The sequence below is a fragment of the Propithecus coquereli genome, unplaced genomic scaffold (genome assembly GCF_000956105.1).
Source record: "Propithecus coquereli isolate 6110/MARCELLA unplaced genomic scaffold, Pcoq_1.0 Scaffold3, whole genome shotgun sequence".
NCBI lineage: Eukaryota > Metazoa > Chordata > Mammalia > Primates > Indriidae > Propithecus > Propithecus coquereli.
The window spans coordinates 14,374,917-14,390,551 of NW_012148618.1; the positions used below are offsets into that span (position 1 = coordinate 14,374,917).

The 15,635-nt window shown below is 36.3% G+C and overlaps 1 protein-coding gene across 1 annotated transcript in view; it reads right to left on the bottom strand.

Annotated features, from left to right (window-relative positions):
- Positions 1 to 15,635, bottom strand: part of TP53BP1 (tumor protein p53 binding protein 1) — a 71,148-nt gene that overhangs the window by 30,700 nt on the left and 24,813 nt on the right. The window contains exons 12-15 of the mRNA XM_012649433.1: positions 11,560 to 12,886; positions 5,675 to 5,794; positions 4,708 to 4,911; positions 786 to 843 (exon numbers count right to left, since the gene is read on the bottom strand). Of these exons, the coding sequence (XP_012504887.1) occupies positions 786 to 843; positions 4,708 to 4,911; positions 5,675 to 5,794; positions 11,560 to 12,886 (1,709 nt within the window). The remainder of the gene's footprint in view (positions 1 to 785; positions 844 to 4,707; positions 4,912 to 5,674; positions 5,795 to 11,559; positions 12,887 to 15,635) is intronic.

The window sequence follows — 15,635 nt, forward strand, 5'->3', positions numbered from 1 at the left end:
AAAAAAAAAAAAAAAAAAAATCCAGACTTCTCTTTAAAAACTAAAAGATTTTGTAACAATAAGTTGGCATTTTCAAATGACAACTACTGGCTAGAGTTGAATGGGATATACCCTTTTACATGGGGTACCCATTCAGTTGGCCATTGTCCTCCACATTCCAGCAGTCTTGCAACCTAGCCTGCTTTATTTATTTACAGTTCTACTCTAGACTCTGATTTAAGAATCTTTGCCTATATTTCACCAAGTGCTTCCAGTGTTTTCATGCTGGATGACTCATGCCAGATATAAATGAAACAATTCTATTCTCACAGCCACCACATGGCAAAGCTTAACCACCAAAACCTCAGTATGGGGTCATACTCATTACAGCATTCATGACAAAGCAAAAATAACAGCTCAACATAGTAAAGTGGCAGGCAGAAGAGAGAATGGAGTGAGGCTGTGGCTGAGTATGGGACTGCAGAAGGAAAAAGGTCTATACCTATCTCTTGTTAAGCCCTTTTTCTCCTTACCAATAGCAACAACAATTTCAGTCTCATCAATAGAAAAAGAAAAAAAGGGTACTCTCACATGAATGAGAGGAAAGATCTTTAAATATCTTAGTTCTAAATACAGAAATAGCTTTATTGGACTTAAAAAGTATTAATAGGAAGGCCTATGATCAATATAACACATTGCTAAATCCTTTATGCTGGAGTTTAAGTTTTTTCTCTGTTGATAAATCGTCTTCCCTGCATTACCAGTAGCTTTGTATTAAACTCTAAATAGCGACCAACTCTGGTTACCTGGCAACAGCCTCAGCAACAGCAGTAGATCCATTTTTTCTTTCACCAGATGCAGGTTCTGAATAAAAACAAATCAAGGAAAAAAGGAAAGAGAAACAGAATTCAGTTAGTATCATACTTAAAAACCTTCACCCTGTTCTACTAGTATTTGCAACAAATAACAAAAAGAAATAGAAATAAGACTAATAAATAAACATAAAAAGATTTCTTGTAATTTTTTTTCTTTTTTTGAGACATTGTCTCACTCTGTTGCCCAGGCTAGAGTGACGTGGCGTCAGCCTAGCTCACTGCAACCTCCAACTCTTGGGCTCAAGTGATCCTCCTGCCTCAGCCTCCCCAGTATCTGGGACTTCAGACATATACCACCACACCCAGCTAATTTTTCTATTTTTCTATTTTTTTTTTAATAGAGACAGGGTCTCACTATGGTGCTCAGGCTGGTCTTGAACTTCTGGCCTCAAGCAATCCTCCCAAGTTGGGCTCCTAAAATGTTAGGATTATAGGTGTGACCCACCATGCCCAGCCTCTTGTAATTTAATAGTACAAGTTTTTCTTACTTCCACTAATCAAACTTCCTATAAAAGACTAATCAGTTTGGCTGGAAATACAACAGAATGAATTACTAAGCAGTAATATTTTAAAACGAAAACTGGACTTCTCCTGAATCCTAATCCATCTCTTGCCATACAAGAAGTAAAAAAAAAAAAAATTATGTAATAATACAAAATTAAAGATTAAAATCATAAAAATTTAAAAAACAAATTAAAAATAAAAATTTTTAATAAAACATATAGAAAAATATCTTAGGTTGATGCACAAATTTTAAATAGTGTACAGTTTTAAGAGCACTCACCTAAAGTGCTTTAGGACAGATATTTGAAAAATCAAAACACATTTTTCAAAAATCTGCAGCAAAGGTGAAAGAATTAAAGGTAATGCTGAAAAAGAATCCCATATTCTCATAGCAAGGTCACTAATATCAAGGGATTAAAATTTATTCATCTACAATTTATTCTAGCCTTAGATAAAATAACCTTAAATATTTTTTAAACATTTCTAAAATATTCATGAACCAACATAATCTAAACAGTTCATCAAGGAGGCAGCTGAAATTCAGTGGTTAGCACCCTGGCTGTACAATAGAAACCTGTCTCACACCCTGGCTCCTACTTTACATAGACTATATGTAAACTATTTTTTTTGTTCTGAGTCTTAGTTTCCTCATCTCTAAGACATAGATAAAACAGGACCAACTTCATAGGTTTGTTGTGAGGATGAAATGACATAAGTAAAACTGTGAATACAGTGCCTGAACTATGCTCCTAGTATTAGAAAAAGTAGTAATATTTACTGATATGATCATTCTTAACACTTAGCTTCATTTAAAGTCTTCCTAATTGTAATTTCAGAATCAAAGGTAAAGTAAGATACAAGGCTACTACATACTTCGTCTCTTGATAAGCCCTTATTTTATTCCATAAAAGATGACAATAAGGATGGAGCAATGTAGTACTTTAATGTCTACTGAGGTTCTAAGATTCATAATGAGAATCATGCACCGAGAAGCACAACAGCATTAAAGTTTTGGCACCAGACTGCCTGAATTTGAACCCAGGCTACTTCATTTACTAGCTGTGTGACTCTAGGGTAGGTGCTCAATCTTCCTGTTTCCTCATCTGTAAAAGGAGGATAATAGTAGGATCTACTTCATAGGTTTGTTGTGAAATTTAATGAACTATACATGTGAAATGCCTGCAATACAGTAAGAACTCAAAATACATTAGCTAAAATTATTGTTACTTGGTCTCAGAAAATGAGAACTTCCTTTACCAAGTCCACTTACTCTATGTGGTCTTTGAAAGCTTCCCCTCACAACTCTTTCAGGGCCTTGATTCAGCAACTGTTTTCCCATTCCCTCATCTTTAATCTATCCCTATCTTTTGGATCCTTCCTATAACTTACTCAGGCCTCTTTCAGCCTAAAAATAAACAAATCCTCCCTCAACCCTTCATTTCCCTCTGATTTGCCACATTTTCTCTTCCTTTCTCACATGAACTTCTCAAAAGTAGAGAGTTTATTTGCTGCCTCTTCATCTTTTCTCCATCCCTCCTCAATTACTTTCAGTATGACTCTTGCTAGAGTCACCGAATGGATCCTAACAGCCAAAGCCAATGTACCTTTATCAGACATATCTTACTAGACTCGCTCCTATGTCTAACATTGGTATCTTCTTGTAACTCTCCTCCCCACAGGCTTCCATGTCTTCATACTACTCTCCTGGCTCTCCTCCTCTCTCAATGTTCCCTTACAGTCTCTTTTATGAGACTTCTTCCTCTTCTAATGCCCTTAAACAGCTTTTACAAGCTATCTAGTGGAAACATTGTAAGCTTTAGAGTTAGGTCTGACCAAATTCCAGCTCTACCTCTTACCAATTATTGTGACCTTAGGCATATAACTTAAAAACTTCCCTTAGTCTGTCTTATCATCATGAATAAAATAGAAATATAGATAGCTACTCTGGAGCACTATTATGAAAATGAGATGATATAGTATATGTAAAGAGTCATCCTATATCCTCTCCCTTACTTCCATATTCAACTGGCCCCATGAATCTGTCTATTCTATTCACCTCTCAAATTCATCCCCTCATCTCCATCCCCACTACAAATGACCTAACTTCCTGGTTAAAGACTGGGTAGGGCCAGGTACAGTGGCTCACACCTGTAATCCTAGCACTCTGGGAGGACAAGGTGGGAGGATCTCTTTTTTTTTCTGAGACAGAGTCTCACTGTGTTGCCCAGGCTAGAGTGCCATGGCGTCATCCTAGCTCACAGCAACCTCAAACTCCTGGGCTCAAGCGATCCTTCTGCCTCAGCCTCCAGAGTAGCTGGGACTACAGGCATGTGCCACCATGCCCGGCTAATTTTTTTCTATATATTTTTAGTTGTCTGATTAATTTCTTTTTTTTTTTTTTTTAGTAGAGACAGGGTCTCGCTCTTGCTCAGGCTGGTTTCGAACTCCTGAGCTCAAACAATCTGCCCGCCTCGGCCTCCCAGAGTGCTAGGATTACAGGCGTGAGCCACCGCGCCTGGCCAAGGTGGGAGAATCTCTTAAGCTCAGGAGTTCAAGACCAGCCAGAGCAAGAGTGAGACCCCGTCTCTACTAAAAATAGAAAAAATTAGCCGGGCGTGGTGGCAGGCACCTATAGTCTCAGCTATTCAGGAGGCTGAGGCAGGAGGATCACTTGAGCCCAGGAGTTTGAGGTTGCTGTGAGCTAGGCTGACACCATGACACTCTAGCCCAGGTGACAGTGCAAGACTGTCTTAAAAAAACAAAAAAAGAAAGAAAGAAAAGAAAAAGAAAAAGACTGGGGAGTTTGCCAGGCAGAATAGGAAATATAAGGAAAGGAACCATCATGCACAAAGGTTTGAAACACTCAGCTGAATGTTTCAAAATGATCGTATCACTCCCCTGCCTAAAATTCTTCAGCTTCTCAGCATGATGTAAAGGGCCTTTCAGAATCTGGTCCCCACTTTGCAGTCACTTTGTATCTTCTCTGTATTCTAGCCATATAACTAGCAATTCATGTAAGAAAGAGTCAACATAAATCTACAATGTGAATCTACAATCCTAAATTTTCTACCATCTTCTGAACTCTTTCCAAATATGAAAACCCATTACTCTTTATAGACAAGGGTTTAATACAGAAATAAAAGCAGCAACATAGAAACCTTAAAATGGAGCATCTTCAGAAATATAACAGGGACTAGCCAAAAGCAAAGAATTAAATCTATGAGAATAAGACTTTACAAATACATTTATAATTATAAAAATATCAATCATTATAACTAGAATATAACCAACATTTCCCAGATGATCTGGAGCTACTAATTACCCAAGATTAACATAAAATAAAACTTACTTTCCAGGCTAAACTGCAAAGACTCTTCACTTGCCTCAGTCTCAGGACTAACCAGTTTCATTCTTAGACACAATTTATCATCCATTTCTGGGGCAGCCCCAGAATCCCCCTTTTCACTCCCAAGTATGGGATCGTTGGTCTCTACCATGCTTTCAGACATGACATCACTGGCTGCTATGGTGCTTTCTGGATAGTTGCTAATACCTAAAAGAAGTGGGGCAGGGAGGAAGAAAGAAAGAACAGTAAAACAAAAACATGAAAAATAGCAATTCGAGGTCATCAATTTGCCTGCTTGGCTCCACAGCTCTGCAGAATTGAACGGGGTTCCTACAATAGATCCTGTCATAAGTATCAACAACTACGAACTAGTATTGACACCTGGTCTTAAGAGGAGCAACAGGATTCAGTTCCACTTCTGCATCTGGACAAAGGATGCTGCATGAGCCCTCAGCCAACCCACATCTGCCAGCATCAGGCATAGGTAGCAGGAGACTCCAGACGGCATGACTGTTACCTCCCAGCACTGACTAGAGAAAACAAATAGGTTAATGTAGAAGACTACTGGCTGCTTCAGGGAAGGAGAATCTAAGTTTTCTTGTCCTGTCCAGCAGCAGACTGATTAATTAGCCAGGGTACTGAACAAATATTACTTCTACCCTACTTCCTGCTCCTTTCTTATAAAACAGCTTATACCATTTAGCACTCAAATTCTATTGCCTTGCATGTAATATGATAAAATCCTTATATTCTTTTTCTTCCTTCCCTCCACCCTTTCTTTACTTCCTCTCATCACCTCTCATCTCCTGGCAGTAAAATCGTGGAATCAGACACTAAGAGCCCTATTCTTCCTAAGACAAAAATCAACTTTATCAGGCAGGCACAACTCCCCAGATCTAAAATATCACTTGTGTAAAGAATGATATCTCAAAAATGCTGCCTTAAATATCATTACATTTTATTCACTCACCAATAGGAGTACTGTGTCTCTTGGGCTCCAATTTTAGGTGCCCAATAAGAGGTGGGGTTGCACCAGTCAATGGTGGGATAATATCACCTTCTTTAGGCAAAGTGAAATGAAATGGGGTTTCTGGAAAAAAAAAAAAGAAAGAAAGAAAGAAAGAAAAAAACGAAAACAAAACAATGATAAACAAAAAACAAACCAAAAAAAAGTATAAAATACACAAAAATAATGAGAACTACAAGAAATATTTTAATTACTCTTTTCCTTTGCCCCCAAATTCTGTCTCATTCCCACCACCCTCACCAGGCCTCCCAATCAATTCCCTCCTTTTATCTCTGATCTCTTCACAGCCAACAACAGGACTGACACAAAGCAGACAACCAGAGGGCAGGCAAAGAGAGGAAGCCCAAAGTTTGCAGGACCTGAGTAACATGGGGTCAAAAGGAACATAGGAACATCTGAGCTCCAAGACAGTACATTTGGGAATATCTAGCAATACAAAGTTGGACAGTTTCAAATCTAGACGATGTAATTTTTTGCAATGCTAAATAACTCAAGGAGTTCATTTAGAAGCATTAGCAGTTGTAGGATTTGCCAAAGAAAAGTCTGCTGTTAATATTTATAATTTAGAATCTACTCAAAAACGTGACAAAGGATCTCATGGGCCAAAGGACTTCAAAATACTCACTGGTTCTAACAGAATTTCTAAGAGTTTCATGGCTCAGCAGTACTAACCAGCATTCACTCTAGGTCAAAAAAGTTATGTTCATACCTAAATCTCTGCACAATGGTAAATACCACATATATGAGTGCCCCCGGTATACACATTTTGGTTAGTTGTTATTAAATTATCATAAACATAAAACATTTGTCAAGACGTAAAACTGCTTTTTAACTATGTCTAAGTTCCAAATTTTTGCTAATCAGAATTAGCAAATTGTCAAAAATACATTTTCTGATTTCTTATAATCTCTTTTAATAAAATGGTACATTTAGGAAAAAGTAAGAGTGTCAGAATGCCCCTTAAACCTAATATATGATAATTTGTTCTTTTCAGGGATGGCTCAAAATAACTATAATCTGGCACACTCAATCACTACTACTAGTTTGCTTCTTTTTTTTTTTTTTAAGAGCTAGGGTCTCACTATGTTGCCCAGGCAGGAGTAGAATGAAGTAACTATTCACAGGTGTGACCCCACTACTGATCAGCATGGGAGTTTTGACCTGCTCCATTTCCAATGCAGACAAGTTCACCCCTCCTAAGGCAACCTGGTGGTCACCTGCTTCTGGGAGATCACCATATTTATGCTAAACTTGGTGCAGACACTGGCATAGCACACCATGGCCCAGAACTTCTGTAGGATCACTCAAGCAATCCTCCTGCCTCAACCTCCCAAACAGCTCAGACTACAAGTGCATGCCACTGTGTCAGGCATAGTTGGTTTCTTTCATCTTCTATCCTTTATTTTCTTTAATATCAAGCACCCTGATACCTTCTCCCTTCAAAATCACAAATCAACAACGAAAAATCTCTTATATCTATGTGTAAGAGAAAATGAATTAGTAATCTGAGGGGATGGAAATAGAAAACAAAATGGTCTTTAGAAATAAAGGATGAAAGTACATATGCTCAGCTTTGCGTGGAAAATCTTAACATCACATTTAACCGGCAAAGACTTCCACCATAGTTACAGAAAAAAGAAAAATGGGTCAGATAGGTAAGCATTCATTCTTTATACACTCCTTATAAAGCAAGTTCTTAAGCAAATAAAGAACTTAGAAGAGACATAGAAACTAACAAAAAACAAAACAAAAAAAAAAACAACTCACAAAGCCTCATACATTCCAGAGATATGTTTTATAGAATTTTCATTCCTGGAACAATCAAGAATGAAAAACCACCTGCACTGCTCTCGACAAGTACCATCCCTCATATCATAAGTGATCATCCAGACTCCTGAAAATATGTAAGAAATCTTTAAGCAGATCTATGTGACATACTGCAAATGTAATATACAAGCACTAATTACTGAAAAGATTTCCCTGTAACAGGGTTTCTTTTGCACAGTACTATGTAAAACTTATGAAAAGTAATTTTAGTACCATTTATCCAACTGTGTTACTATAACCTAATGGAGAATCGAGACTTTTACAGGCCCTCGGGGCAGCTCTGCCACTACCTTCATCTTGTCTTCATTCCTGGATTATTAGAACAGCCTATCAATTGCTTTCTCTGCCTGAAGTCTCCCTCTCTCCCCAACCCCCATTCTTTCTGCACACTGCAACCAAAGCAGCCTTCCTAGAAAACATGGCTTTGAACATGTTAGCTCCTGGTCAAAAAACGTTAAGGTTTCCACTAGAAGACAAATTCCTAACCCTTTAGTCAGCATTCAATTAACTAGTAGCAGCCTACATTCACAGTCTTTAATTCTTCTTGTTCAGAAAGCCTCTATTCTATGTTCTCCAAATGCTTTCTCATTTCTCTGTTTTGGTTCATTCATCTGAAAAACACCATTAATCTAGTCAAATTATTGCCAAATCCTGGAAAATACATTTATTGGAATATTTTATCCTTTTAGATTTACTGGAATTTTCCACATATTCAATTCTTCCTGTAATTTTTTTTTTTTTTTTTTTTTGAGACAGCATCTCACTCTACTTGTCACCCAGCTAGAGTGCAATAGCATCATCATAGCTCACTGCAACCTCAAACTCCTGGGTTTAAGCAATCCTCCTGCCTCAGCCTCTGAAGTAGCTGGGACTACAAGCACATGCCACCAGGCCCAACTAATTTTTCTGTTTTTAGTAGAGACAGGGTCTCACCCTTGCTCAGGCTGGTCTCAAACTCCTGAGCTCAAGCAATCCACCCGCCTTGGCCTCCCGGAGTGCTAGGATTACAGGCGTGAGCCATGTGCCCAGCCTCTTTCTCTAACATTTAGCACTCCTATATTATTTAAATTATCAAGTTTCATCTTGTTTTCCCAGATTATCATGAGCTATCCTGTTGTATGTCACTATACCAACCAATGAAGGCGGATATGAATGAAGAAACAAAAGCAAACTTAATACCAATTGTCAAAACACCTGAGTGAGGAGTTTATCCTTAAGGACTTCACAGAATTCATTAGCCCAAAGCAATATTTAAAACTCTTAATGTAAGGAAGGTCTCTCCTAACTTTCTGTTATAGTTTAAAGCTCTTCTCTTCTCAAAAGAAGAACTGGCCACCTCTAATATTTGATTAAAATCCATCTAATTAAAAATATAAGAATTTCTATTTCAGGTGATACCATGCATAAACAGTCTACCCTGAGAGTCTGCCTCTGACATTAATTGCCAGTTAGGATGACATTCCATCAAGTAAGCCAACAAAGGTTATAGCTAGAGCCCAAAACATATCTAGCTTTCCTAATTGTTATTAAACTATTACAGACTACCACTTCTGGGTTTAAATAAAGACTTATTGAACTTATTATGGTTTTCACATAATCAATCCACCATAAATTTGTTCTATGTTGAATAAAGTCGGGCTTCCAAGCTTTCTAAATTTCCTTTTTTCAGGTTTAAGAGGTATCCTTCACAAATGTTTGAAGGTCTCCAAACTGTTAACAGTGACAAGCTGTCTATAGAGGCATTTAGAGTGATTTTCCCCCTCCTTCTCTTCTCCCCTACTCCCTCTCTCCCTACTCCCACTCTCTCTATTCCCAATTTCCACTTTCCTATATTGTTTAAATGTTTTTCACAATTAAACATGTATTCTTTTATTTGAACCAATAAAGCTGTTAACAAAAAATACAACAAAAGTGCCTGTCTAACTTTAGCATACAGAAATCTAAAGAACCTGGGATGCACCCAATTCATACCTTTCATTCTGTCTTTTCAGACTGAAGAACTATTACTTTTTTGGTTACTCTCATTTAAATTAATCTCTTGAAGTTCAGCAACTAAACAACTATATTTTAAGTATAATTTTTTTCTGTTCTTTTTGCAATGCTCTTCTGAATGATTTACTTTATTTTGGACTAATCCTCTAAGTTAAAAACTATTATTCTCCCTTCATGTACTAATTTCCAGTTAAAATTATTTTAATTTCTTTAACTTCTCCTCATAAATACTATTTTTCCAGCTAGTGTCTTCAACTGCTTTTTGTTGTTTGCCTAAGAACCAAAATCTTGAAGCAGAAAATCACTTACTAGCATTTTCAGTAATCTGGATACCAGTAATACCAGTAAAATTATAAGTTTTACTATCCTAGTGTCTAGGATGAAAAAAAAGACCTCACTCTGCCAATAGTATAAACAAGAATTCCTGAATACTATTAAAATAATAACTAACTAATATCTCAATGTTTTAGAAGCTTCTTTTGTATATAAGTTTTAGGATAATTATTTATACTTATTTTTATTTTTTTTTGAGACACACACTCTGTTGCCCAGACTTGAGTGCAGTGGCATCACCAAAGCTCAAGGCAACCTCAAACTCCTGGGCTCAAGTGATCCTCCTACCCCAGCCTCCTGAGTAGCTGGGACTACAGGTACGAACCACCATGCCTAGCTAATTTTTTTATTTTTTGTAGAGACGAGGGTCTTGCTATGTTGCTCAGGCTGGTCTCAAACTCCTGGCCTCAAGCAATCCTCCCACCTCAGCCTCCCAAAGTGCTAAGATTACAGGCATAAGCCACTATGCCCAGCAAAAGAAACCGTTAAGGTAATTAAAAAGTACTCCTAAGTAACTATATTAAAACAATCTACAAGCCCTGCTATGTCATTAACAGTATTTAAATGTAATGAAATTACAAAAATACTCAATACTATAGAATTTTAGGTCATTCAGATAGTTCTTTACCAAAATCAGAGAAAATATATTATACAGAAGGAAAAAGCACAGACTTGGGGATCAGGAGACTTAGGTTCTAGTCCCACCTCAGCCCCTAATTAGCCACATGACTTTAGAAAGAAGAGACTGAATCCAATAACCCCTAACCTCCTTTTCAGCTCTATCATTTCTTGTTCTGAGGAGGAAAAAACAAATCCTTACTATAAAACCTATGGATAGGGGCAATTTTGAGAGTAAAAAAAAAGTATTAGTAATAATCACACTAGACAATTGGTATAAACTGGGACTTTTCCAGGCAACCAAAAGGTACGGTCACTCATACTAATAGATACAATGTTGCCCAAATACTGTTTTTTCATTTCCATATCCCTAGAAGCTTGTTTTCTTAAATTTTTATTTTGTTTTAATTTTTTTGGTTTTGGAGTTTGTTTTGTTTTTATATTATATTAACTCTGGGCATTCTGGAAAGGTTGAATTCTTTTCGGCTAATGTCATACATAATGCTCTAAAAATATTTTAGAAAGTAATCTATGTTCTTATGCTGAATTTTGTAAAATAGATAAAGAACAAGAACTAATATATTTTCCAATTTAAGGTTTAAGATGTATATAGGTTGAACCACATTTTTAAACTTTACTTAATGCCCATCAAGAGGAAACAACCAATAACAGCATACTCATTAAGAGAGTTCTGAGTGTGATTTTACTGCATAGGGTAATCAAAAAAGATCCTTGTATTTCAAGGCAACTGTCAAAAACATAGAGCAAGGTTGAGACCTAAGTAGAAAAAACCAGACTGGTACAATTTCTAAATGTTTATATTGACTACTCCTAAATTATAAAGCTGATAAACCTCAAATGATCTATAATCCCACAAATAATTATAGCTATAAAAAAAATACAATCCAAAATCTTAAATTTCTCAATTATCATTGGCTGTTCACAAACATAAAGCAAAGTTAATGTTAAGCCCTGACATAAATATGCCATTCTCTTCTCCCTTCCATTCCAAATCATAATTTGGCTGGAGACATAAAATAATCTACAATTGCACTCACCACTAGAACTTTCACAGAAGCTTTGTGAGGCATGGGTAGAGGCCTTCTCCAGCTGCTGGGCCTCTATACCTGGGCCTAGCTGCTTTGCATTAGCCATTTTTGAGTCTTCTGCTAATGAGTTATCTGTTTTCTCTTGAGGCTGGGGCTGCTGCATCTCCTGGTCAGGTCTCAGAGGATCATCTGCTCTCACTAAAGGCAAGGGAAGCTGCGGAGAATGTTCCTCTATAGGTTCCTTTTCTGCAGTCACTGATTTCAGATCTCCTTCATATTCTATTCTCTTTTCTTCCTGGGTATCTAATCTATTCTCAGCACATGGTTCTATTTCTGGAGCAACATCCTCCCACGACTGGGAATCTGAGCCTTTCTCCACTCCCTCCAAAGGTTCACAAGAAATATCAACTCTGGGAGATGGCTCTTTGACATCTACAATGACAACACTTGAGTCCTCTGAAGTAGCTTCTTCCCAAGCTTCCTGATCTTTATGTTCCAATTCTTGGTCAAGTACTGGTAGCTTTTGGGGGGAATCAATACTAATCACACTGGTTTCAACTTCCATAGCTTCTGGGCATTCTTGTTTTGGGATTTCCTTTTGAAGACACAACCCTTGGGACTGAGTTTCAGTCAGAGAAAGGTGTAATGGGACACTCTCCATATTTTCTTCTTTGGGCTCCTCTCCCTGACTTTCACAAGGAGTCTCAGGGATTTCTTCCACCTCGGATCCTGAAGACCCCTCCTCTGGATGGTGTTCTTTAATTTCCATAGCCTCCTCCTGATCTAATACACTAGAGAGTGCCTCTGACTGAGTAGCTGGAGAAGGAACTGCCTGACTCCCTGAATCACAAGTGAGATCAATACAAACATCTTCTGCTACAGTTTCTTCTCTTCCTTTGCAACCAGAAGCTAAAATACTAATGTCATCCCTGGTCTCTGTGTCATCTCCCTTTGTTTTATCATCATTCTGACTCAGTTCTACTTGGCCATCCTGTGCCGGATTCATCAGGATATTATCATTTTCAGCAGGAACAAGCTTAGAATTGGGAACTGGAGACATGGGTTCAGTATCCTCAATCTGCGTGTTTTCTCCGTCTTCATCAATCCTGTGAGAACTCAAGCTCTCCACCTTTGGAGACTGACTATACTCACTTGCAGAAAGCATCAATTTGCAAGTCTCCCCTGTCAAAGATAACCCAAGATCCTCAGTGGAATTCTTTGGTTCAATCTCTGAAGTCTTAGAACACTCAACAGTCAAAGATGAACTATGCAAATCTCCACCTTTCTTCCCATCATTTGATCGTTCTTCCAAACTTGGCGATGGAATGAAAATATCCTAAGGAAGAACAAAAAGAGAAAAAATTATCATTTGTCCATAATCATATTTCTTTTACATCTAATCTTTGGATTCATTTAAAATTTCTAAATCAGCTATTCAAGAATCAAAGAACTCTAGGACCATAATCTCAGAAACACAAACTCATTCACCAATTTTTTCATCAACACAAGTCCCTGTGTTTAGTGCTTTTCTCGTGAAATTACTGATCTAGAATAAGCATAATCCAAACAAAAACTTAAAAGTACCAACTTATCCTTTTAAGAGTAGGAAGAAACTTAAATTTAACTGTACATCATCAAGCTACTAAAATCATGTCATATATATATGATGGGCCCTCAATTACACAGTAATCTTTTAAACATATGCCTACATAGCCCATTTCAGTTCTCACAAAGTGGGCATATGTACTCATTTTACATCTACTATTTCAAAATATGCTAGCATTCATAAAGCATATATTAAAATTTAAAGCTTACAATATCATTAGTCAACAGAGAAATGAAAATTAAAACCACAATAAAATACCACTACGTACAACAAAAACAACTAAACTTAAAATGGCTCATAAAACCAACTGTTGGTGGAACCGCAACTCTCATACATTGCTGGTAGGAATGCAAATGTACAACCACTTTGCAAAATAGTATGGCAGTATCTTATAAAGTTAAATATACATTACCATATGACCTAGAAATTTTACTTGTAGGCATTTACCCAAGAGAAATGAAAACATATGTTCACAGAAAGGTATGTATACAAATGATTACAGCAGTATTATTCACAAAAACCAAAAACCCAAATGTCTGTCAACTGGTGAATGGGTAAGCAAATTGTAGATATACATATACTCAATAATATAAATGGAATAAAATACTAATACATGCAACAATATGAACAAATCTCAAAATATGATAGGTGAAAGAATACAAACACAAAAGACCATACGTACTTTATGATTCCAATTATGTTAAATTCTTGAAAAACCAAAACTATAGTGACAGAGAGCAGATGTGTGGTTGAAGGTAGGTGAAGGGAGCATTTTGAGGGGAGGGAGATCAACCATAAACAGTTGCAAGGGAACTTTTTAGGGTGAGGGAACTGTTCTATACTTTGATAGTGGTGATGGTTACACATTTGTATACGATTACCAAAATTCATCAAACTATACACTTAAAATGGCAATTTTATTTTATGTAACTAATACCTTAATTTGAAAAAAAAGAAAAATTAATACAAAGCTTAGATATATTTTTATGTAAAAATTTACATTTAGTGTGTTACTTTGCCTAATATAAATGCTGTAAAACTCCAGACATAGCTGGTTAAGACATTCATTTAATATGATTTTTAAAAGAATGAGGAATCAAAATGGGTAGGCAAACATTCTGTATATTCCATAACTGCTGGTATTTCAATGTCTGGTATTATTGTTTATCTTATCAGATTATAACAACGGTCATAAATTTGAGCCTATTCACATACTCTCAGACAGTAATGAGTATAAACTGGTTCAACATTTCTAAATAGCAATTTGGCAAATTACAATAGCCTTGAAATTCTACATATTCCTTAACCCAGTAATTCCATTTCTGAGAAATAAAGAAAGCACACAGATTTAGCTATAAAACTATTCGCTGTTACATTATTATTTAGAATACGAAACAATATGAAATAATCTTAAATGTCTACTGACAGGAGAACCATTTAAAAATTATGATACATCTATATTATAGAATACTTTATATCTACATAAAGTTATAAAAGACATAGAAAACATTCAGGCTATGCATTAAATAGGAAAGGTTTCTATTTTAGTAAAAAAATGTGAATATGTACTTTACTGTAGTCTTTTTTATATATTTTATGTAATTTTCATGTATTTTTAAAGTTAATAAACATATATCAAAAAAAGTTGAGAGTTGTTATTTCTGATGGCATAATAACTGATGATATTTTCTTTTACCTATATATTATCATCTTTTGAAAAAATATATATTTTTTCTCTTGCTGCAAACAGTAAGTCATTTTACAAAGATTCATAGATAAGACATCACTAATAAAACTATAAATGACTTTTTTAAGAATGAAATTCACATAACATAAAATTAACCCATTTTAAAATGAACAATTCAGTGGCATTTAGTGCATTCACAATGTCATGCAACCACCACCTCTATCTAGTTCGAAAACATTTTTATCGCCCCAAAAAGGAAACCTCATATTCATTAAGCAGTTGCTTCCCATTATAAATACTTTTTAAGCATTATCAAAGTGAATACTAATATGATTTTCTTAACAGAATTTTTACAACGTAAGCAGAATTTCAGTCTAGTAAGAATAGAATTTAAGGAGTTAACCAGCCTATCAACAAGCTACATTTCTAAAGACTGCCTGCATCTAGCCATACTCTGAGCGTCTGGCCCCTAATAATCCACAGTACTGAGACTCCCTGAAGGCCTAGTCAGAATAACTGAACTAAGTGAACAAAACTTTCCAAGGCTCTGGATGAAGACCAACAAAGAACTGTCAGGACTATGCTCAATATGAGTCAACTTCTTAAGTCTAGATAGAGTACAGACCTAAATCCATAGTATCCAACCAGTTAAAAACTGACCTCATACATAAGAGTTTAAAAGCCATTCATTTAATCATCTATAACCTAATTTGTCACCCCCAAAATTAACATGTACGTCAAGAATGAGAAAAGGCCCTGGGCGTGGTGGTTCATGCCTGTAATCCTAGTACT